The sequence below is a fragment of the Lissotriton helveticus genome, chromosome 2_2 (genome assembly GCF_964261635.1).
Source record: "Lissotriton helveticus chromosome 2_2, aLisHel1.1, whole genome shotgun sequence".
Taxonomy (NCBI): Eukaryota; Metazoa; Chordata; class Amphibia; order Caudata; family Salamandridae; genus Lissotriton; species Lissotriton helveticus.
In genome coordinates this window covers 137639536-137665852 of record NC_136060.1, presented here as the reverse complement: position 1 = coordinate 137665852, position 26317 = coordinate 137639536, and the positions used below count along the sequence as shown (strand labels likewise).

The 26317-nt window shown below is 44.1% G+C and overlaps 2 protein-coding genes across 2 annotated transcripts in view; both read left to right on the top strand.

Moving 5' to 3' along the window:
* Positions 1–17032, top strand: part of SLC10A4 (solute carrier family 10 member 4) — a 163706-nt gene extending 146674 nt beyond the window's left edge. The window contains exon 3 of the mRNA XM_078678219.1: positions 15980–17032. Coding sequence (XP_078534345.1) covers positions 15980–16495 — 516 coding nt within the window. The 3' untranslated portion in view covers positions 16496–17032. The remainder of the gene's footprint in view (positions 1–15979) is intronic.
* A 4152-nt stretch (positions 17033–21184) lies between these two features.
* Positions 21185–26317, top strand: part of ZAR1 (zygote arrest 1) — a 101120-nt gene continuing 95987 nt past the window's right edge. Inside the window, exon 1 of the mRNA XM_078678959.1 lies at positions 21185–21906. Coding sequence (XP_078535085.1) covers positions 21214–21906 — 693 coding nt within the window. The 5' untranslated portion in view covers positions 21185–21213. The remainder of the gene's footprint in view (positions 21907–26317) is intronic.

The following is a 26317-nucleotide window of genomic DNA, read 5'->3' as shown; positions in this document are numbered from 1 at the left end:
AAAGACATAACATCATTTAACTAATAAAAGTAGAATATACCCTACATGACACACAACACTTCAGATACATTCAATGAAGACATGCCCCGAGGAGGTACAGGGATCACTTCAAAGAAATGCAAGAAATATCTTCTTTAGTACATAGGGTCCTGACAGAACCACTAGGAAAAACAAGCTATATCACAAATTTACAGAGTGCTAACTAATGCCTTGCTTGAAAAATTAGCACAGGTACAAGTAAAGTAGGAAAAACATATCAGACTAATGAAAGATTAGGAATGGAAAGAAATCAGATAGTAATCTAGTGGCAATGAAGGCAGAATTTAAATTAGTCCAATTTAAACTCCTGTATCAGATATACTACACTAGTGAATGAGCTATACCTAGTTGTACCTTTGCTTGAAAAGCTGTAGCACAAATGGAGCCTTCATTCGCAAATTAATGGAGTTCCTAGAATCGCAAAATGTTGGTAAAACCTACACTGTATGGAGCATTTGGAGCGAACAATCACCAGCAAAATGTAAAAATGTATTGTGCAACACTGGGTTAGTGGTGGCCAGACAGAATGCCGTGGACTATGGAGAGGGTCAACATATAATGACTGGCTCCTGGAAATGGCCTCGTGTAGGGCAGCGAAACAAGACATATATAAAAGTCTGTGTTGGCCACACATGTATCAAAAATTGGGGGTTTATGTGGCGAGGTATCCACCCCAGGGTGATCCACCTAGAATTGGGGATGTAGCGCAGGCTCTATGGCAGATGAAAAGGGTAGAGTGGAAACAATCACAAACAAAGGTATATGAGCCACAGACGAAGAAGGAATGGTGGCAAGGAACAGACCCGCCTGGCAACACTTTAACTCCATAAATGTAAAAGAAGTTATAATGTGAACAATGTTGCAGCTTAATTATAATTGCGGGTGCGATGTTTGCAAACTGTGGATGATCCCAGTTACAAGCTGTCAACATTCACACTAAATGAAGTGTTTTAATATGGATAACAATAAAAACATGTTTTCATGATAGGTAAGTCAGACCTACTGCCTTTGTCATAACTATTCATAACAAACAGATGAACCATCCAGGCCAATATCCTGGATTGTTGGCTTTCAACTCAAGGTTACTATATTACGCCTAATCTCTTCCACAATGCAACCCATCAGGCATATAATCATAAAACTATAAATATGTTCAAAATTACATTTGGCAAACAGTGTACAACCGCTACTAAAAGGGGTTAACCTAGATTATCAAAATGCAAATCTTCTACCTCTAAGCGTTTATCAGAGGGGGTGATCAACACCAAAACCCTACAATAATCTATGAGACTCCATGTATCAAAATGCCTGTATACAGCCACAGTGAAATACCAATCCACCTAGAAAAGCCAATAGGTTTTAACATACGCTTTTTACTGTAAATTAGTCAGACTTACTGCCTTTGTCACTACTTTTCATCATAAGTATATCCGATCTATGGAATCTGACATGGCTTTTGCAATAAACCAAAAAGTCCTATAGCCTTTATCATTGGGTCACCATAACCGACTCAAGGTAAATGCTTTGAGCATAAACTTTCCCACAAGGCAACTGTCTGGCATACAGTCATAAAATTACAAACGTGTACCAAATTAAAGTTGGCAATATATACTACACTACATAAGAGGAGTTCGCCTGGATTATTAAATCTCCTACTCCCAGGATTAGTATGAGTGGGTTGGAGGGGGAGGGGGTGACCACCACAAAAACACTTGCCCACTAAGGTAATCTATGTGAGTCCTTGTGACAAAATACCTGTGTGCAACATTCGACACCCTGTGATCCCAATCTAAGCTTAAAGGCCTATCAGCTTTAATTTATGCTTTTCAGAATAAAATAACTTGGCCTACTGCCTTTGTCATAATGATTCATATAAACAGCCCAGGTCTATGGCATCTGACATGGCATGTGTAATGACCCAAAACGTTCAATACACTTGATTATAGGCTTACAATTGCAAAACAATATACAGTCCTTTTAAGAGAGCCAAACAAGGATTCTCACAGTGCAGTATTCCAACCCACAGTTTGTCAGAGGGCATAACCAACACCATAGCTCTTGCTTACTACATGACTCTGTGTGATTCCATGCATCAAAGTTCCTCTCTACAGGGTTTAACATAGTGTAGTACCAATCCATCCATAACTGCGGCCTGATTTTAACATATGCATTTCACAATAAATAGGTCAGGGATACAGCCTTTGTCGGGTATTTACATAATTATCAGATCACTTCTACCGCCTTGTTTATTGGCTTGTCGCCATAACCAACTCCGTTCTGTTGTACTGATTCTAAGCTTTAACACAAGTCAAAAATTGCTCTGCAAGCCCTCTTTTTTAGTTAAATTACACACGTTCTGCCCAATCAAATGCAGCACTCAAAATAATCAATATGTGGGCAGAGCTAAAGGTCCTCTACCAGTAGTACTTCATAAAGCTCTTTTTCCTTTTGATGTTTTAAGGTATAGCGACAGAGGCACTATCAAGCCAGACTTAACAAAATGCCAAACTTGTTATCAAAATGATTTGGAACACAGGGAAAGCTGAAGAGGATCAGCCTGCCATTTACTGAACTGCTACCCAACAATTTTATATAATTTATTTATGCATTTATTATTGATATTTTTTACTCTCTGTCTGTGCAATGAGTCTCAAGGCACAATGCAAGATGGCTGAAATTCAACTGTATAAAACACAAAGGGAGAAAGCAAGAGGCCCAAACAAACCAACACACCGAACTCCAAATATTTATATCACAAAAATACGGTGTGGTGGCTGTATCCCAGAGACCATAGGATAGAAAATAATCCCATGTTTGGGAGACAGGGTTCAGTGTTGTATTTCACACAAACCTGTGTAGATACTTTTGGTCTCCTATTTTGGATGATCAATCCAAGAATTGGATGAGGTGGGCTCACTCAGGTAATATGACATGCTTCATCATATGCCACCTCCTCGCACCCTGGTAGGATAATACCACAAGGGCGGGCTTGACCTCGGGTTGGACTGTCCCGAGGAAGTTCATAGATATTTCTCTACTCTGGATAATAATGGCCCAGTACCTAAACTAAAAATACCTCAAGGTATTCCATTAACCCCTCCACTGTGCCGCTGATTTTGCGGAAGTGCGGCACTTCCGCAAAACGGGCGGGGCCGCGTCGGCCATTGGCCGACAGCAGCACAAGCGAGGTAGCGTTGCGTCGGCCAATGGCCGACGGCAGCATGGAAGGGGTTAAATATCCTTTTATTTACCAACAGCTATCTAGTAAGGGAAAGGTTAGGATCAAAGAAATCAGGTATGAATGTACAGTAGCAACCCCATTGCAACACAAGTTATGCACATTCCAGTCTCTTGAACTTACAATGCATGTGGGAAGATTCCATTCCCTATCATAGTTTGCCCAAATGCTTTTATTAGCTGAAGGGTCAGCTGAAATTCTATTCTCAAAATAAATCCTAATGCTCCAATTACTTACAAGACAAAGCAACCAGCCAGAAGAAGTCTGAAGACATAATGCAAAGGCAGCCTGTAGGAAGAGACCCCCAACAAGGTTAAGAGAGAGTAAAGACATCCAAGGAAGGTTCCAGGCAGATAACCTATCACAAAGAATCAGTGACATAAGGAAATAATGCCAGCAGGAACCCTATTTGCAGCAGTAGAAGACAGGACTGGGACCCAGTGAACACCAGCAGAGCCAGCACACCCATGCCAAAGTAAAAAAAAAAGGAGCAGTGGGGAGAGACAACTAGTCACTCTACCCCCACTGGGGAGGGTGGTCATAGGCAGTATACAAAATGAGGAGGCCAATCCAAACCAAAAACGAAGAAACAAGAGTAAACCAATCCAAGCCAGTACTAAGGGGAAGTCAAAAAGAAAAGCAAACAGGGACAATAATCACCCACAAGACAGCTACAGAAGGGACTAGCCCAAAGAGTAAGCTACAAACATCAGAAAAAAGTATAGGGGACCCCTAAGGTATGATCTGGGACCAGGGGAAGTAACAAGAAAAAATGTTTGCAGTGTCCCAAAGGTAAAGGATGACAGTGGAAAAAGGCCCCTTTGGGTTTGGGTGCCCACTGTACGAGTTTGATTACTGGACGCAACCACTAGGTATCACAACAAGTACTGTGAATGGTCAAATTTAAACAACATCATATAGCAATATCAATTATGCTAGTACCAATGTCAAAGATAATATCAATTTTTTGTATGTGACAGGAAAAAGCAATACAATAGTGTTTAAAAGGTAGACATAAGTTTATTACACATTTTCAAACAATGAAAGCAAAAAAAATTATACAAATTTAAAATACATCATAATAAACAAACAATTTCATAAAAAAATTTATTTAAAAATGTTCTTGAGAACACAAGTCGACGCGGCGTTTCGGTTAATCTTAAATAAAATGAAATCAACAGAACCCCCAGACGCTGTATACGGAGGAGCAGGGAGGCCAGACTCTATTATCCAGATGCTTTAAAAATTGTGATGACCAGAGTTAGCCGACGAAGCACATTTAGCACGCGGCTACAGAGATTACACAAGTAGTATCATTGTGCACGCGTATCTACTAGTGTACGCATATCTACTGGTGGCCTCTCCGATACAGTGAAAATTTAACGGACCTTTTATTTAAGATTAAGGCATACATCATCATATCCCGAATAATTGGGACTCCAGTAGCTGGGTATGTGGACCAAAAACAGGACACATCTACTTCTGTCTATAAGACATTAGACCTCAGACTGAATAGCTGAGACATACATCGCAACGAATATTCTGAGAAACTGTCCTGAGGAAGGTTTTTTAACCGAAACGCCGCGTCGACTTGTGTTCTCAAGAACATTTTTAAATAAAAAAAATTATGAAATTGTTTGTTTATTATGATGTATTTTAAATTTGTATAAATTTCTTTTGCTTTCATTGTTTGAAAATGTGTAATAAACTTATGTCTACCTTTTAAACACTATTGTATTGCTTTTTCCTGTCACATACAAAAAATTGATATTATCTTTGACATTGGTACTAGCATAATTGATATTGCTATATGATGTTGTTTAAATTTGACCATTCACAGTACTTGTTGTGATACCTAGTGGTTGCGTCCAGTAATCGAACTCGTGCAGTGGGCACCCAAACCCAAAGGGGCCTTTTTCCACTGTCATCCTTTACCTTTGGGGCACTGCAAAAAAATGTTCTAAGCTACAAACATGACACACAACAAGGTGTGGTGAATTGGCGTAGGCCATTCTAGTGCAGTGCCATAGAAAATATCCCAATTCAAAGCAATGAACCAAAAAGCCCTAGCCTGCCTCACAGCCAACCAGGAGCACAGCCTGCAGCATGTAATCACACCCCACACTATAAAGACGTGAAGTAGGAGAGGGGGCACAGGAAAGGAAGCCTCCTTCTGCAGCACAATCCGAGCAAGGACCACAGATAGGGAAAATAAGAGCCACCACAGAAGGCACCAACACCCCGACTCTTAACACCCTACAGGGGCATTTAGGACATCAGCAGAGGGCACAATGCCACAGGTTTTGGGCAACTGACAGCTAGATCTCCACAATCGTTTCAAAAGACACCCAACACAAAAATAGTGTAGAACGTTAAGGAGACTGTGAGTGTAGAGGAAGGACACGTCAATTTGTCCCACAACATCCAGAGGCAAACAGCAGTGAGAAGATAAGGCATGAAAAAAAGCAAGTTCCAGCCAGGACAACTAAAGCACCAGGCATCCAAAATCCCAAGTCCAGCATGGATCAAGAGCACAAATCATAAGAAGCTCAACCAGCTAACACACAATGGATACAAGTACCAAACCTGAAGATCAGAGACACTTAGCATAAGACCCGTAGACAGCATGGTGGTAAACCAGTCATAAACCAAACAGCCATCAACCAGAAATTATTCAGGAGTGCACAAAGGGCCAAACAAGAAGAACTCAACATCACTAGTGAGGTCAGGGGAGGGGAACAACCAAGTACAAAAACCTGACCAAAAGATCACCAAGCCCACTGGGAATGCCAAAAGAACCCCAACTAGACAAAAATGGACTGCTCCCATCAGGCACAGGGTCAAGACTGATTTGCATATGGCTGGGTTCAAACTGGTATGGCATGGTGAGCGAAAAAACAATGGATTTAGTCCCAGATCTCTGTACTGGGGTGAATGTATGACATTGGTCTGCATTCAGTCCATCAACTGTTGTTTTTGCATTTTTCACCCCGAGTGGGACGGGTATGCTCAGACGTGAGTCCCGTGCTCTCCATGCCACTGGAATCAAGCTATTGAGGGCTAAAAGCCCGAAACCGGTCCTAGGATGCTTGGTTCCAGTCCAGGGAGGACCTGGCTTGGCAATTTGGTCTGGACTGTTCCCATGAGGCACTGGGTCAAGATTCATTTGCATGTGACTGGGTTCAAATTGGAATGGCATGGTGAGAGAAAAATATGGATTTAGGCCCAGATCTCTGTACTGGGGTGAATATATGACATTGTTCTGTATTCTGTCCATCATCTGTTGTTTTTGCAAAAGCCCACATTCCACGAGGCTCCAGTAAAATAAAGGGTGCACTCACCTATCTTCCAGGGAAGGGGACTCCACTGCCGCACACTAAGCAGATAGACCCCTACCCCTAGCCCAGCAGGAAGCCAGGAAAATGCCAATACCATAGAGCCCGCAACAAGCCTAGCAGGAAGTCAAGGACATACAAGAGGTATGAGAAAGGGAGGCAGGTCAATGTTTCCAAGTGCAGCAGAAAGCCTCAGCTGATGGACAAGCCCAGCCGGCATCCCTAGAAAAAAACAGGAGCACTCGCCTGTCTACTAGCACCACAGATAGAGCAGTTTACCCCATCCAGTAGCCAGGTGTGAGGAAAAGTGCATGGAGAATCCACATCCATTCAATGAAACCCACAGATACATCTACGAGGGCAACCATAATGCAGTCGTAAATCCCACAGGGATTTCCCTAAGCCCCCAAGAGACACGGACTTAATATGGACTTACTTTTGCCCAAGGCCCACCTACCTCCAAATGCTCAGATATCATGTAACACTAACTAAACCCCATTCTTGCCAGCTATTTTAAGGCACCATCCTGAAAAAAAAATTATTGCCTGTTCTTAAAACTAGCACATTTAGATGGCACAAGGCAACACGTGCCAAACTGTACATTTGTGTTGTCTTTTAAGGGGCTTTGCATACATAAAAGGTGTATATAAATCATGAGAAGGAGAGTAATGGAATACATCTTACTAGTCCTTCCTCCTAATTAGTTACATAAGCCACACATGAGACTATTATGTTCAAGCATAATAGTAGGAATTTCATCCCAGTACCAAAGATCCCCCAGGTTGGGAAAACAGCTCTCACTAACTATTTGTGGCATGCTTCCTCACAGGGAAGGTTCCATTACCCAAAAAGTTGAATAATGTTTGAGCTACTATCCTGTGGGAGCATGGGATATCATGATTAGGGATCCGAATAAGTAAAACAGTCTGGAGTTATAGTCCAATTCTTCACTTTATTCTGGGTTGCCCTGACAGGATTACAAAATCGAAAAGTGAAATGGTCCTGTGGTATTATCATCCTACTATCCTCCATGCTATTTTATTCAACATGTTTCTGCTGACTCTATGTGCCCAAAAAGGCTTAATGTCCTTCATCAGAGTACAAATGTCCCTAAATGATTATTTTGTCCCTACTGTCAATCAGTCTGAAAAGTGGAAAGTCAGGACGGCACACATATGTAAAAGCAATGGATATAACCCACTTGTTATTGGCAGTAGCAGCTGCATCAATCCCTTGAAGATTGTGTGACTACAAGCAATGCTCCTGTTGAAACCCCAGGTTTAGATTCAACCCGCAGGGCCAAGGAAAATTCCTGTGGCCTGAGAAGCCCAGCCATGTTCCCAGTGAGTAGAACACTACACTATCATTACAGCATGGAACTGCGCTCCACATGGACAGATGTACAAGAGTAGTAAGGACTACTTGCTTAAAGTGCTTAGAATAACTGTTTGACTGCCAGAGTGTGAGATCCAGTTCTGCCTGCACTGGTCTGAGGTAAGGCCTAGGCCAGAGATGCCGTAACGCTGCCTGCGTTGGCGGCCTGTTGCTGCTGTCAGTCTCTCCATCAATTCAGAGGTGATGACTACAAAATGGGAATCCACAGTGACTCTGCAACCCGCTATGGAAACTGTTGTGTCCACCCAGTCCACCTACAATCTTCCCTGGGACCAGCATATAGTCAGAGGACAGAACTTTGCACCTGTTCTCCAGAGAGCGTGAACACTCAAGGTGCATACCTGACCTGAGAAGCCCACTCTAACACCATTGGCACCTTGCATATGCCACCACAGAACTGTGCTGTGATTACTATAGCACCCCGCTTTTTGCTGACCAGTAGACCTGTTCCTAGACTGTGAACATATATAAAGGACTGGGACTGCTGGAACAGTAATAAATATGGAGCAAAACAGTGCCCTAGAGAAGACGCCATATTTCGCTATTTGGGGCTAATTAAGATGATGAGTGTAACCCATTTTCCCTACTCATACCATGGCTGTTACCTCTGCTGATCACACATGACTTATCTAGCACATACTATCAGGCCAGCTCTCTGGGGCATGCACAAAAAAGAAGTTGTTAGTATTGATCTGCCTCAGGAAATATAAGAGGAATAAGACTTTTAGAAGTTCTAGGAAATCAAGTTATTTGGGGACTATACCGTAAAAGACACTGTACCACCTCCTATGCTTGCAGTGGGGGAGGGGGAAATGTGCAAGATTCACGGGTATAATTTGACATCTAACCTATGATTAGCCAAGCACTCTGTTTGCTGTCTTCTAGAGCACTAGTGTGAGAGTAAATTACTATTAGTAGTCTCTTTTTCAAGTTCAGGGCCCCCGGGGCTGTCTTTCTTCTTTTTTTAAATGCACTCGAAGAAGCTATATTCTGTACAGCTTGTGGTCGTCAGTCCGAGGGTGCTGTCTCAGAGTCACAGCTTTGGGTCTGGTTGCAGCAGGTCCTTGAGTATGATGGGCTGCCTCAAGGGTGCTACTCGTATAACTACATGTCACACCATACCCATGAGTGAAAGAAGGTGCCATATTAGCCAAATAGCATCTGTTGGCACGCATGCCAAAACCAAGCGTGGCTTAACAACGCAGTCAGTACCATGACTGCATTGTTACCATGAGTTCCATTACAAAGCAAGCCATTACAATTACTTGCTTTAGGAAAGCACTGGACTTTGGAATAGATTAAATTACTACTCCAGCTCCAGTCGGTGTAACAGTAGGGAAGGTGTTGGACTTAAAATCCAACACCAGTCCAACACCGCAATCCCTAAAGCAAGTCGTTGTAATGACCTGCATTGTAAAGGAACGTGTGGTAATGTGGTAGTCGTGGTACTGACTACGTCGTAAAGGCACTACAATGTAATACCTGCATTGTAATGGATGTTTCCCATATTAGCCACCTCGCAGAGTAACTCTCACAGGGTCACATGCCAGCCTCGTGCCTACTTAGTGTCCTTCTTAGAACAACAATGGGTCACCTCTGTGGGTAGCAATCACGGAGTCACACGCTGCCCTCGTGATGCAGAGTACAGCGTCTCACAACGGTGACTAGTCACCTCACAACGGGAAACATCCTTTACAACGAAACTTTTACCACACAGTGATGTTACAACGCAAGTATTACAACGAAAACGCATTACACTGGGGGGCGCTCTAGGATAGGGAATAGTTTTAATTTACTATCCAACACCTTCCCTAGTGTCCACAGGGACTGGAGTTGGAATAGTAAATTAAACTATTCACTATCCAGCACCCCCAAGTGTAATGCGTGTAAAGGTTTGCGTTGTAATACTTGCCTTGTAACAGCATGCGTGGTAAAAGCATGCGTTGTAACGTCATACATCCCTCACAGGGTGTCTCTCATGTACTTCAACCAGCAGCTTCTCAAGTGCTGAGTCTGCATCAGTCTGGACCATCCAGCATTGTCTCCAGTCTAGTTTGCACTTAGCAGTGCTAAGCACATCATAACAGCACATGAAAGCGCTCAAGACCTGGTGGAATAAGTCCGTTTCCAAGCACAGTAGGCAGTGGGCTGCCTCTTCACCATAGCCCAGTTACATTGACGTTATCCCCAGTGCTAGAGACTCGGTTCTAACTCCTTAGAGGGAGACAGCCATGGGTTGTCTCTGGTCCAGTCCTTTCTCTCCACAGACACGCAGTTTCACCAAGCCATGAGGTGAACACTGGATAAGCTAGAGGCCCTTAGTTTGATTTGGTGTTGAACCGGGTTATCATCTCCAAAAGCTGATTGAAATCTAAATTCTCCCACAAAAAAAAGGGAATCTCCCGTTCAGGTAGCTACATCTCCATTGAAACCGTCTGGGAGTGAAACCGCCACCTTGCCACTTGTGTAGTTCATGTAGACAGTTTCTGCTTACAGCAGCAGAAACCACAGGATGTGGGGGTCGGACATTAGCACTGTCTCTTGTGGTAGTGTGTGCCACATGTCTAGGTATTGCTCTGTCAGGTGACACCTGTTCGACCTGGTTCTGAACTTCAGCCCGGGCACAAAGGCTGCGTCCTGGGAATATGTATTGAAAGGTAGGCAGTGCACTTGGCTTCATAATGTATTCCAAAGGAGTGAGGGGAGCTAAAGATGCAGCGAGGGGAACATGAAAGGAAAGGGGAATCAGCTACACCTGTCTACCGCTAACTTTGAAAGAACCCGAGGGGAACATGAAAGGAAAGGGGAATCAGCTACACCTGTCTACCGCTAACTTTGAAAGAACCCTACAATCTTGTAGACTTCATACATACAGGGATTACCTCAACTTGGACATCCAGCTTCACAAGTACCCAGGTACTCACATGCACACTCAACATATAATCAGGAGAATGAGGGAGTATATTTATGGCCAACTACACAGAATTACCACGAAACGTCAGTGGGCAGACCTCCAAGAGAGGTTCAGGTTAGAAATTGGAGAGGATGTGGCCTAATGGCTAGAGCAGTCAAACTCGAAGCTGGGGAACCGGGTTTGAGTCTCGGCAAGGAAGCTTAACATCCTGTGATTCTGGGCAAATCACTTATTCTCCCCGTGCCTACCGCAAAAAAAATGAATTTGCCCATCTGTAATGTATCTGGTACTGATGTAAAGTGCTCTGATACCTTCAGATCGAATTTGTGCTACATAAAACTCTAAAAAAAACAAAAGACCTTCCCTACTTCAGCTGCTACCAAGCTTCAGTAGCACCATAGCCTGAGCAGAGGGATGGTAGTCACCTATATTAAAAGAAGGACTAGTTTGCGAGGTGCCTCAAAACCCTATCAGAGTGTAGCAATATGTCATTGACCAACATGTCATATTCAAGTAGACACTGGTCAACATATTTGTCATACAGGTCTATTGCACTCGAAAACATACTGGGTCTGCCACAACAGTAAAAGTCAAGAGCAGGTTGTCCAATGGACAATGCTCCTGGGACATACTGTTATTGCAAAGCAGAATAAGTGCCATACACCATCTGCCAGACATCAGAGCAGGTGGCGCTCCTTCTCTTTCTGGGCCCCGAAGCATTGGAATCAACTACTGGATCACATTAGAGGTGCTATATCTGAGAATTCTTTCGAGAGTCTTTTAAAGACCCTCATATTTATAGAGACCTAACGTCGACCTCCCCTGTTCCTGCCCAATCTGGAAATTATGTCTTACTTTTACCCAGAGTCAGGACGCCTGCTTGTGGGGCAGCTGTTTGCGCTACACAAGTCTTTTTCGTTCATTAAGGCTACTTAGCATCATGCAGATAATGAGGTGATGTAAATTATACTATGAAGCCACTAATAAAGAGTTTTAAAAAAAGGCTACTTAGCATCTTTACTTAACGTTAAATAAAATGTTCACAAAAGTCTAAAACTGCTTGAATATGATATGTATTGCAAGAAGTACATGTCCTGCCTGAAACAATCTCTCTCCCATGTGACGCCCTCCAAGAGAAAGCCTTGACTGATCGATGCCTGTACCCTTTGTAAGTCAAAGTCTAATACGCGTGTAGTAGTATCTGATTCCTGTGTTTCCAAGGACAGCTGAAATACCTCTTACAAGGATTGCCTAACTGCCATTGAGTCACTCAGGCCAGAGAACTAGACATACAGGCAATTGAGCAGACGACCCATACAAAGACACACACACATCCTGATGTGACAAAGAACATTCAAGAGTGTCCTGGGATAGCACACCGCTGAACGTCTACTGATCCAGTGCAAGCTAAGGGGTGCAAGAGTAAAGTGCTAAAGCCTACTGAGTTAACCACACCAAAAAGAGTACTAGCTAGAGGAATGAGCAAAGTGGGCAATTATACAGAACAAGCTGTTTTGTATTCTGAAGGATACTGCCCACGTAAAGAGGTGTCAAGATCATATATTGATCAGCAAAGACAACCCACCCTTGCTTCTGTGTATTTTTGTAGATGAAGTTTGCAAAGGTCAGGGGAGTTCTCTGTTCTAGTAGCTGCATGTTTGTGGAGGGCTTGGGAGTAAATTATCTTCTGATAACAGCTAGCATTTTAATGTAAGGCCAACTTCTCTACGTTAAGCTGAAAGAATCATTGTTGGTAAGAACTCCACACAGAACTTGGGACATTCCTGCTCCATCACTTCAGTGAAGAACTTCAAACGCATAATATAAAGTGTCATCGGGACTGCCTGCCCAAAAGCAATGAAAAAGTTGACTGTGTCTCAGATCTGAACTCATATAGCTTCACAACCTGCTGGGGTCATGCATCAGGATTCAGGCAAAGTCGAGGTACGGAGATAGCCTTACTGGATGTGAGACAGCAGCTATCGGATATGGAAGATCAGGAGTACGCCGTGTTTCAGGAGCCACTCGAACTGTCCGCAGCCTTTAACACTATACATCATGTTGTGTTAATAGAAAGGACGAAGAGTGTGGTGGGGTCAGATGCAAACACTTTGCTCTGGTTTGCCTACTCTCTAGAGGGCTGGATTTTGAGGGTATTCATTTGCAGCTCCTCCAGTTAAGATGAGGTTGGCGATCACACAAGGCTAACAGCAGTTGCTGATGCTGTTCGATCTATTGTGAAACCTCTATATGCTCTCCTGGTAAAGAGTGGCATGGGCTTTGAGTCATACACAGACGAGACCCCAAAAAGAGAATAGCGAGACAGCAGAAAATAGAGTTACGCTGCTAGAGTGGCGGCGGGAGCCCCCCCAGATGCCCATACCACCCTCATCCTAAAGCTGCATCAGTTATCTTGTGTGTCACGGGTGGAATGTAAGGTTTTGATAATGATCCCAGAGCAATCCATCAAGAATAAAAGAGCACTGAAAGTCACGGTTTCAATGGTATGTAACTTAGATCTCAGATAAGGGGTTTCGGACTCCTGGTGATACAACGTTCAAGGAGAAATAAAATGGGAAGCAGGCACCAACGTGTACAGCATGCCTGGCTTTGGGACCAACTACCAAGCAACACAAATGAATCACACAACGTGGCATCTCTTAACAAGAAGATGAAAACACAGTAACTCAGTCGATTCTACGTTATCAGATGTAATGTTTATGCAGCACCTGGATACATTTTGTAGGTTCAGGTACAATATTAGCTCTAAGGTTAGCCTTCGGTAGAATGAGAGGGGCTTGTGGTGCTCAGTATTTTGGCCCTCATTCAGCCTAGCAGGAGAATGTAACATCTTGCCTGTATTAAAGAGTGTTTAGTTTCTGCTCAGGTCGCCAACCCCGATTGCACTTTCACTTCATGTTTTAGTTCATGGAGTGTATTTTACAGCAGCTGCAGTTTCCCTGCCTTTGAAAGGGTGCATGGCAACTGCTCATATCACCAACTCCAGTTCTTGACCGTCTGACACTGTTTTACTCATTTGACAGCTTATCTGCCTTATGTAACTTGTCTTATGGACTACTCTGATTACCCCCCCCCTTGTTGGTGTGCCTGCACACAATACCCCTCTGACCCTCTAGCTATGTGCTGATGTGTAGCTTACTATATGTTTAACCCTTCCCCCCCCCCAAATTTCGCTACCTTTAACACAGACCATCCGGTAAATCCCTGCCTCCCTTCTCGCTCTAGCATTACAGAAATAATGAAACATTAACACAGGGATGGTAGAGTGGATTATAACTGACAGCTATATTTATATATATATTGTGTGATTGTGTGATCAAGTCAGTTTCACTGATGAAAGGCGTCACGGTGAATTAAAACTTTTGGTATTTACTCTGAGTGCAAGTCCTTCTTTTAGAAGATTTGGTGGAAAAAATTCTTTACCGGGAGACCTGCCCGGTTTGACTTGCCACTTGTCTATGGGACACGGACCTCGGCAGCAGGATCAAGTGTGTAATATATATATATATATATATATATATATATATATATATATATATATATATATATATATATATATATATATATATATATAGATATATATAGATATATATATATATATATATATATATATATCTTCAAGGTATGTAGATGTGGAGTTAGGAATAGTAAACCGTACTACCTATATGCACTTGCCTTTCGCGATTTTGTCCCTCAATATTCTGTCCTCGATATTCTTGTGCCACAGTATTCAGGGGGTCGATATTCCATAGTACAACTCCCAGTTCTATAAAGTGTCTGCACCAGACTTGCTATGGTTGCTGCATAAACTTTTCAGTTATTTTAAAGGGACAAAATGGGATGATGCAGGGTTTTAGACTGGGGATATGTTTAGAAGGGATTATATCAAAACTTTCGAAAACATGTGGCAAGACATGGCTTGATGGAGTTGAGACGATTTCAGTATGCCCAAGTAAGACAATGGGCCCTCCATCCCTCGATTAAACGGGAGCTACCCTAGATTTAACCCCATGGAAAAGTGCCTCAAGTCACACACCCTGACACAAAACATGCAATCATTGACCTACACTGCATTCTACAGAAGATCTAAGGGAGAAATAAAGCAACCTCTAAGTAGGAAAGAGAGAAGAAGTTGTGTTTCAACTTAGACAATGATCAGAGGGAAGAAATATGTATTAGAAATATAAACCATGTGGGACATGCCAAAGGTATGGATGCACTCTACAAGATGCTTGGTACAGAGCATCTGCGCTACAAAGGTCGGACAAATGCTGGGGGAGTTGTGGTGAGACTGCAAACATTTCTCAAACATATTGCTGAAATGTCCTAGTTTAAGGGAATTTTGGGAGAACATCTTGGGGACAATTAAGGAAATTACATAAAACAAGACAGGCAAGTGCCCAAAAGTAGTCATACTAGGACGCCCATCTGCAGTAATATATCCTATCAAGGTGTAGACAGGCAGGCTTATCAACATTCTGCTACTTACAGCAGAATAGGAGATACTGGCTTAGTGGGGGAAGCCTGGGTCTCCCACCCGGGACACTTGGGGCAGGAGGATTTGGACTTTAATAGACATAGAGAAGCTGCCTAGCATTCAGATCATGCAATCAACATTGAAGTTGGAAAGGTGACGAACGGACATGGAAAAGAGGTGGGAAGGGTTTTAGGTGGGGAGAAGGAGATACGTTTGGGGGAATTGTTGGTTGAAATATCTTTCACTGTATATTGAAGCACATCAGTCTTTGGACAGATATATTGATTTACTGTATAGCAGTGAAAAACGAAATCAACATAAATCTATTGAAAATTAGAAGGGTGCCCAATTTAAGAAAGTGCTACATTGTCATACTAATGGTAGGCAGCACTATTTGAATGCTGATAACATAGGATCACATGCATTTTGTAAGGTACTAGGGCTGCTTGTCTGAACCATGTGTTTGTTTAATAGGCTCTGTTCATGACATGGCAAGTCATACAATGGCAGGTCTCCAACACGAGCATGTTTGTAATTATGTCTCCTTTGGCTTTCCTCAGATCTCCCTCTGGTCTCTCCTGGTGACTCTGCTGATCCTCTTCATTCTGACGGCCACGATGCTGGGTCCTGAGCTGCTGGCCACCATTCCGGCCTCTGTCTACCTCGTGGCTGTGCTGATGCCCCTGGCTGGCTACGCCCTAGGCTATGGCTTGGGTGCTCTCTTTGATCTGTCACCCGGCTCGCGAAGGACAGTGTCGATGGAGACTGGCTGCCAGAACGTGCAGCTCTGCACAGCCATCTTGAAGCTGGCCTTCCCACCAGACCTCATCGGCAGCATGTACATGTTCCCGCTCCTCTACGCTCTCTTCCAGGCGGCTGAAGCCGGGCTCTATGTCCTTCTCTACAGAATGTATCGGAAAGATGTTCTGCACAAGCAGGAACCACTAGAGGAAGACCAAGACACTGACATATCCTACCGGAAGTTGAAAGAGGAGGAAGGGGATCTCTCCTACGGCGCAGTCACAACAGGGGACCCCAATTCTTTCATTATGGAAACAACACAAACCACATTATAGTTTACAGCTCTCGTTTCAGAATCACTAACTGGAATGGGCATTTGCATAAATGTCAAATATTGCTATTTTTGTAGAAGTCGTCATTTCATGTCTAAGGATTTAAGTGTAAATCTTCTTTCTCCCTGATTAAAAAAAACATGTACCTCCATTGCATGTGAGAGGGACAATGGTGCATTTGCTTGATGTCCCCTTCAAATTCCCGTTAAAACTCTCGGTCAGGCATTGGCAAGTTTGGGCATTTCCGACGGCATTTGGTGTTGTAGAACTTGAAACTGTGAAGGACTTACCGAATTCTATGTTTGAAGATTTGCTTGTGGCAAAAGATGCAGCCAAATCTTTTTGTTGAAGCCATCACCTCGCCCCTCTGTGATGTTTGATTGTCCCCCCTCCAATGTCATTCATTATATGTTACAAGCGAACCAAAAAAAATCAATGAAACAGAAGTAAAATTGATTAACGTACCACGTGCCACCTCGGCAACCCTGTAAAACAGTGGAGACGATGTCGTGTAAAACATTAAAGGCTGGGCAAGTGAAATATTGTGTGTCAGGGAGCGCTGTCTGGGCTGGCTTTTAAATTGTCCTGAAAGATGTGAACAGCATCTCTTCCATCCCTCGGCAGAGAAGGCACGTGACAACCAAATTAGCTTCAGTCACGTGTTGAGCCATCAGTGTACAGAAACGCTATTTCATGTCGCTCATCATTTGGCCACCAATGGCAACACAGAGTTGACACTTGAAGGCCCTCCCACTTCCCCTTCTTATCCCTCAAAAGAATCCTGTTTTCTGTAGAAGGTGAGGTACAGTAGCCTTCAAATTTTTTGATGCTTCGCACCCCTTTGTTGAAAAACATATCATCAGGCCCCCAGGATTACAAATACGTTTTCACAATTATTCTACAAAATTCACATAAGACATATTTGCTATGAGCGTTGTCCATCGCCAGCATTGTACAGCCAAAAATATATATATATATATCTCCAAATGAACAGGCATTGAAGAAATAACTGGAGAGATCTGTCTTCCATTGCTGAACAATTTGGAGGATTTTAATATAGTGCACCACTGCAGGTCCCAAATGGCATTACAACCTGAGCCCCTCTTTACATCTCACAAAGACACTCAGAGAGTGAATGATAATAAAATTGCCCATCCCAACAGATCTCTCCACTTCTCTCTCCTCCAACCATACCAGCTCAGGGCCACGGCTACACAGAGACTGGACAATCCTGTGCAGTAACCAACTATGGGACTATATCATAACAAATACCATAAAGGGATCTGCAGAGCTGTTCAAAGCTTCCAGCATGCTGAAAACCACAAAACTGTCCATCTGTCCCTCACTCTTCATCATCCACCACACTGCTGCGCGCTATGTCCCATAACACGATAACTGCACTTCGGAGGTCATCACGCACAACATTAAAACGCTTACAACTTAGGATCAAAACAAAGAGAACCTCCTTCCAACCACACACTATACACGGTGTAGGGCCCTACCCATATAGGCAGGTGCTTCAGCACCCCACACAGGGGTAGTAAGCGCTATATAAAACTGAATTACAATAAATAATTAGAAGAGCTAAACCTATTTAACAATTGCAGTTTTGTTCAATTATCCCTTTTAAAATGCAAACGCAATTGCTGACATGCTATATGGAAATTGATCGCACTAAAGAGTAGACGTATATTGTGATCCTTTATTGGAAATCAGGAGTGAGGGTCTTTGAGGGTTATTTTAAGCCCCCTCCCCCTTTTTTGTGTTTAAACGTTTTTAATTTTCAAAATATATATATAAAGGAAAACAGAAAAACAATGAGCTGATACATAGTGAATGATGTTTGCACACTACAAGGTAAGTTATAGAGTGGCATACAGTTTCGTTTCAGAACAATTCTACAGTGCATGTAATGTAGACTCTGGAGGTTTTAACAATGGTAGGAGGGCTGGCTACGGGCATACAATAGGTAGCGATGAGATAGCAACAAGTATGAATGGCCCGTGCACAAGAACTGAGTAGATAAGGAAGTACACTAGTTGGTAGGCGAAGGAAATGCCAGAGTGTGCAGGAGACAGCAGAGACGTTTTAACCCCTTCGATGCTTGTGACGGAACCGTTCCGTCATCAGTCACGGCTGAGCTGTGCTGATGACGGAACGGTTCCGTCACGACCGCACCCTGTTCTGGAATGTCCAGCACAGGGGCGGAATCGGCGCCGCACGGAAGCGGTTAAGGCATGGGCAAATTGGGCTTAAGGGGCCCATTTAGAGCCAGCTCTGTTCTACAGAGAGTTTTGCCCTGATAAACTTTAATAACTGTTAAACAGATTGTTTTAAATACCGTTTGTATTTTAAAAAAATGTAATATGGGTGATATGTGTGAGTGTATAACAGACCTTTTGTAAAGAAATGTGTTTATATTTCATGCAACATCCCTAAAAAAAGTTTCGTTTAGATCGAAAAAGAACTTCACATATGAGAAATAGGAGGGTGTCGCAAATATTATTTGCAGTAATATTAGTGAGCTGCTGCTGCTGTGTTAGGAATTTTAAATCATGTCTCTATCCCTAAATATTAGATATAAACACATTTAAAATTTTACAAGTGTGCCTGTGCATTGTCAGTGACCTGGTCAAAGAGGGCCTTAAAGAGCTGAAATTGAATAATAAACTCAAAGCTGTTCCAAACCGGGGGACCCAAGAAATGTTTGGCCCAGAGCCCCAAAATCCTTAAGATGTCCTTGGGAGATAGAGGAGAGAGATAGAAAGAGAGGGTGGGAGTGAGGAGAGGAGGCCTTTGACATCTACTCCTAGCCAAGGCATGATTCCCCTTTACAGGGTCATTTTCAGTTTTTTTCTCATTAGAAACAGAGTGCTGTTTCCAGTTTGATGCTCCTCTTGGTAAGTGCCTGGCGCAATCATGGTTTGTCCGATTAGTTCATTCAAGCCATGTGTGTTTATTTTATTTATTTATTTATATATTTTAAAGGTTTTATTTAGCGCTGGCTAGACCCAGAGGTATCAGAGCACTTTACATGAGTATCAGATCATAGTTGCAGGTTACCTTGTTACAAAGGTTACACAGTTATTAGAGCATGGCAACATGTTACATGTAAGGTCGAGATAAACAATAAGCACATATACGTAAGGGAAAAAGCAGGCAAGGGGAGAGATACAGGGGAGGGGGGTAGGAGCAGGGCAAGTAGACAGAGAATGAAGGAGGAAAAGAGGAGGGGAGGGTTTTCGTTGCATTCTGGTGCCTACGGCCCTGCTCATGATGAGCTATTCACATAGTCCTGTCAAACTTCAGGGTTCTGTGAGATGAAGGGTAGCAAAGGCAACACCAGTGTACCAATGGGTGAATGTGGTAATGACTACTACTCTTGGATCACCCCAAGTGACGTGTATTGATTGATACCTGTGCTAAAGTAAACTTGTCGATTGTCAGCAGCTCGACCAGTGACGTTTCTATTTACTTGTACATCTGGTCGGTAATGGGGAAGTAATAAATTATAAATATATAGATGCAAAGAAAACTATCCGGAACAGACAAAGTATTTACAACGGGCACAATGAATCTTGAGGTGTGTGCAAATAGGCGCTCCTGTTCCTTGTGCCACGTCCCCGTGTTTTTGCCTTACTTTTCGGAAAACTGAGCTTTCATACAAATGGCTTTGCCAACTTTGATCCAGAGAGAACGAATGTTTCAGCAAGTCGTTTTTAACAGCAGCAAACATTCGCGGATGCCAAGGTTTGATAGGCACTGATTTTTTTTCTTGCAGTCCATCAATTGTAGCGCCACAAGCACAATGCTAAAAAAAAACTACAGATACTAGAACGCAAAGCAAAGAACACACAATTGGGCGAACAACCCCACACCTGACACTGGGTAAGTGACTCCTCTGCGCCCCTCCCCCAGCCCCCCGTTACCGTCCCTGATTGTAGAATTCATGCGTTGGCAAGCAAGCGCAGAGCTCTCAAGTTCTCCACGTCTATACCGGAGCAGCTAATGCAGCCCCATAGTTTTACTATGCATTTTGGGACTGGTAACGTTGCCGGGCCCGTGTGAAATCATGACTGCAAATCCCACAATGCAAAGAAAACGCATGGACTGAGTTAACTACTCACAGATGGACTTAAAACTTAAGAACTCTGCTATCACGATTATAATTTAGCAATAGTGGCCTGTCTCTACACAACTAAAATTATGTTCGAACTAGGCACCTGTAATCTTTAATTAATTTCAAAGTTCTATTCTAACAATAAACAACGACAGCGAGCACCATAGGAAAATCAGGACAACATAGATCCATTTAAAGAAAATAATAATTCACTATATTTTAACGTAACATACTGTAGCCCTATCAATTAGGTGCATTGCTGAGCCACTAGAAACCTTAAGGCAAAATGTGTTTAGAGAGATAAATTTCATGAGACAAAGTTGCCTCCCGTGTAAAGTTAAAATAAGCACTGCACTACTTCAATTAATGCGCACGGGTTCAGCTAAGGGAGACATTTTGCAGACTTTAAATATAGATTTGGGCTAAAACAAGTTTGTATTATCCACTATAAGCTCTGCTATGCGCTTATGGCGAGTCTGGGGTCTGTCTCTGCAGGTGGGGTTGCCAAACTCCAGTTCCATGTCTTAATTGAGCCGTTTGCAGACTTCACATGCCGCCCTTATTTAATTAGGCCTCAGGGGCGGGCTCGGGGCCAGACACTATGGCTACGATATCGGACGAGGCAATGGACAGCTACATGTACTCGGCCTACACGCCGTACAACTACAGGTATCTGAACCCCAAAGGCAAGGGCGGCGGCTGGAGGCAGCGGGGTTACCTCGCCTCCTACGCGGACACCGGAGAGTACTTCGACAACTACCAGCGCGCGCAGCTCAAGGCCATCCTGTCCCAGGTGAACCCCAACCTGACCCCGCGCCTGCGCAAGGCCAACACCCGCGATGTGGGGGTGCAGGTGAACCCCCGGCAGGACGCCTCGGTGCAGTGCTCGCTGGGGCCCCGCACCCTGTCCCGCCGGAGGCGGGGCGTGTGGAGACAGGCTCCGCAGGAGCCCGACGGGACCCCGGCCTCCTCGCCCCCCAAGACCGTACGCTTCCCCCGGACCGTCGCGGTGTACTCGCCCGTCGCTTCCCGCAGACTCCCCACCTTCACGGAGGAAGAGGACGCGGAGGCCAAGGGCGGCGGAGAGGTGAAACCCGAGAGCGGGGAGAGCTCGGGGGCGCGGCCCGCAGAGGAGAAGGGTAGCCCCGCGGAGGGAAGCCGCGCAGACCGGCAGGAGGAGGCTAGCTTGGAGGAAGAGAAGAAGCCAGAACAGAAAGCCGAAGGGGACGCAGCAGCAGAGCCCGGGCAGCAGGAAACCACCGCATCCCCCGACAAGGGCAGGCTGCGTTTCCAGGTGAGGAGCAGGCAAGGGTCCGGGCTTTTTTTTGGGGCGAGAGGGGGGATTGTACGTCTTACTACCATATGGCCTACTACCCGCATGTAGTATACACTCCGTGACAGCCCTCACCCCTTCCCTCTCACCCCGCCACCTTTGGGGGCACCCATTCGTTGCTGACTCCCCTCGCCAGTCCATCTCTCCCAATAACCAGCCGTTGCTTGTCTACCAGCTGCCGCTCAGTTTGAGGCCCATGCTGGAAAAACTTTCACAACGTTTTTTTTTTCTTTGGCGTTCTGATACTTGGTCTTTTTTTGTTGATTACTTTAGGGACTTGAGACTTAAAGTACCAGGATGCAAGGGGGGGGGGATATGGAGTAGGTGAGATACTCTCGCATAGACCTGGGAAATTTGAGACTTGTAGCCACGAGAGGAAATCCACTGGAATCGAATTGCGAGAACTGCAGGCAGTGCCAGATCTAAGAGTTTGAAAGCAGTGTGGGTATTTTTTTTTATCTGGATTTAACCAATTAGTTGTCAAAACGGGTCGCTTATTCACGTAATACCAATGAATTCTTAGTGGGGGTCAGTTGTTCGCTTTGTTGCTGATTGTAAGCTGGGGTACCTGGTGAAACATTTACCATTTAAGGCCCTTTGCACCGTTTTTAAGGCCCTAAAGGTCATTGGTCCTGCCTATCTGAGACAACGCATACAATGGTACGTTCCTGGAAGAGCACTGTGCTCCTCAGAAGCAAAACAAGGGATCGTTCCTCGTGTCAAAAAGCCAGTTGGGGTGGCAGGAGTTTGGAACAGCTTACCCTTGCACCTCAGAAATTACACCGAGCTCCTCTCCTTCAGGAAGGGCTGAAGACCTGGCTCTTCTCTTGAACATTCTTATAATTTCTATAAACATGTAGGCAGTGCTCGGCACCAGGACACCCTACGGTAACTGTGCGCTCTAGAAACTTTATTAACATAACAAAACAAATAAGGGGAGTACGGTGACGGTGAGTGAGGTGAGAACACCCTAGTTACAAGATGGAATGTTTCCCCTCAGTTTGTTCCTGTGACTGACATGGTAGGTGTATCTTTCCTCAGGGCCGGCTTTATCACTGGTGGCGCCCTGTATGACAATGTTTGTTGGCGTCCCCCCACCTCCGCCCCAGATTCACTCACTATCACCATCAGACAGGGCCCCTCAAGTCTCCATAACCACTGTCTCTTAGATTAATTTAGTTTTATAGCACCACTCATCGCAGTTTAAGATGTTGGAACACTTTACACCACTCGCGAATTGCACAGACACAATCATACATGTGTAAATCAGTATATAGTTGCATAAGACTGAGACCTACTAGGAGTCACATTTCATCCTTACTGGTAGGCAGTATAATTTAAGAGTCCATTGACTGGAAATCAGAATTTAAAATGTAACCCCATTGTTAGGGTTTTTCTTTAATAATAAGAACTTATATCTACCCAAATGAACCCCTTTTGCGATATTAGGACAATGAAAGACTGGGCAAAAAATATATAGCTCAAATATGTTCCGTGCTGTTTGTATGCAGCTCTTTTATGGCAGTTAATAGATTGCTGCTCTATATCTAGATTTTAATTAATAAACTGCAAGTGACAAAAGCAGTAACCCATTGACCTATTTATAATATATGCTCTTTATGATGTGAACGGGACACGTTATTTGCAGCAGGCATATTAACCCTCTGAACAATGATGTGTCAAAAGTTCACTAGACAAAGCTCCGGTCTCTCTACAGGAAGAACATTAACTGCTTCGATGCTGATGACGGAACCGCTCCGTCATCAGCTGCGGTGGCGCTGTGCTGATGACGGAACGGTTCCGTCATGGCCCGCTCGCCGCGCCTGCTCGGATTCCGCACCTGCGCTGGGCGTTCCATTGAGCGGGCGGGGCCATTACGGAACCGCTCCGTCATGAGCACAGCTCAACCGAGGCTGGTGACGGAGCGGTTCTGTCACCAGCATGGGCGCGCGGCCGCCCCGCCCGATTAGCGCTGCGGCGGAATAGCCGCCACAGCGAAGGTGTTAATCACCTGAGTTGTCATTCTTATTGATGCCTGAAAATTACTGGGACAATGTACACAGTAAAAATATGAACATTACTCTCCAAATCAGCACCTGATGCGGTCGCACCGCCCTAGAGCCGGCCCGGAGTCCTGCAAACTGTCTTTGTGGGTTTCGGAAGGCACATTTCTATCCAGGGAGAGCACTGGTGAAAAATAAGACAGACCATAATAATTTGTCTGCCTTTTCAGCTGCCTACATTGCACCTTTGACTCAGACGCTGCATGTGTATTTCTTCCCAACCGGTCTTCCTCTAGCTGTGAGATGAAGCCGTCTGGAAATTGGAGCCGAAGCCCCCAAGAAACCTGTACATTTTCCCCTTAAATAGGACCATTGGATCTATTGGGTACCTGGGTGTAGAGTTCAGGAAGATGTGCCATTCACTGATTGGTCAATGTTAGTTTTATGCATGACCCCCATAGTTTATTGAAGGGTAGGGTGGCATCTCGTAACTATGCAACAGCAATCGCCGATTATTCACTTTGGGGCAATAATGAGGACGAGTCTCTACTACATGTAGGAGAATAACAAATCCCAGTTGCCAAAGGAAGAACTTTTCGATTTGAGTTTTTGGCACTTTTGCACAGGTACTGGATCTCAAAACCCTTGAGTTGCCACTGTTGGCACTAAAAGACAAAGGTCAGAGGAATCCACATGCGTCCCCAGTTACACAGTAACTTAATTTTTTATCAAGAAGGGGAGAGGGGTTGGCCTAACGGCTAAGGCGCTCGACCTCGGACCTGGGGAACTTGGTTCGAGTCTCGGTAACGACGCCAAAAAACCCCTGTGATTCTGGGCAAATCACTTAATCTCCCCGTGCCTAAAATGAAAGTGTGTCCTCATGTAACGTAACTGGTGCTATGTAACTGATTATAACTGATTCGGTTCGGTTCTAGTTCGCGCTATATAAAACTCTGCCAATAAAAAAAAAAAAAAGCCTAGGTTTCAGAGACTTAACTTAATCTATTTCTAACCGTTCCCAAGTTACTACAGGAGCCTCTTGTTGTTTTCTTTTTTCAATGGCCCCTGTTAGATTGTTCAATGCTACATTTCTAGCACAAGTGGTCCAAAAGATGCAGTGGAACAGTTATGGGTTCCATTCTCCGAGCCCCAGCTTGACTCTAGAAGATGCTTGGATCTTAAGACTTCATAGGGTACCACGCGCTACCTACCTACATGTAAATTCGGATCTCGTTCTTCTAAAAATGAGTTTCTCTTTGGTTACAGATACAGCTCCAAACATGCTACCACTTTCTAAAAAGGCTTCAACAGATCAGCCTAGTTTCCGCTGCAGAGCTAGGCTTGCAAATTTAATTTCTTTATACATGTGTTGTATGGCACCTGTATTCTGCATCTATAAATGTCTAACCTCGCTATGCAGATGTATGCATACAGAATTGGTATATTTTTTTAACAGACTTGCAGCATTCACTGACAGGTCCATTACAACTTCAGATATATTGCCTACTGGTGTTTATCAGTAGGTAGTTATAGATGGGACCAAGTTTTCATAGGAAAAGCGTTTTTTTAACTTGCCTATAACTTTGGTTTCATTTGACGAATCTTCACAAAAGTTAAAAAAAAAAAAAAAAGTGACCACCTAATTCTAGTTATGTATGGAAAGTTTCAGTGTGATCCGTCAAGCAGGGGCTGAGAAAAAGGTGGGGGTGAGGAGGTCCTAGCTTTTTACCGTTGCTTGGCAGGAGCTTTGACGGCTGCCGCCAAACAAGAACAAACAGGAAGCCTGCTCCCAGCGGGCAGGAGCTGCAAACCTGCACCAGCTTGATGGGAGCAGACTTTTTATCCGTTTTTCTGCCCACTGTCAAATGGGCAGAAAAGCAGATAGAAAAATTGCTCCCACATGCAGGGACATGCAATTTATTGCTGCTCTCTGCGTGAGAGTAACTCCGGCTCGGGCAATGGGACTCCCCCAGCAGTCCCAAACGCTGCACTGTAGGTTCCCTGAGGGGGTTCCAAGGCACCCAGCATCAAGAACCTGGGGACGGGGACCCTAGGGCCAAAATCCCCGCCCCTAGGCGGGAAGGGCGTGCCCCCCATTCCCCATGAATGCTCTCTTGTCCTGGCCAAAGCATAGTCCAAGGTGCTCCCTTTAAATTACTGCAAATGTGCAAATCACCAGGAATCTCTGCCCATTGGACCTGCCCCATACACCTGAGAAGGATGGAAAGTCTTTCCACCTTTTGCCAATATGATGAACAGCATACCAAAATTGCCCCCAGCACGTTTCCAATCTATTTGTGATGCTTGCTTTATGTCCAAGAATATGAGTATCTTTTCACCAAACAAAGAAGCACTTGCTGTCAAGAGGA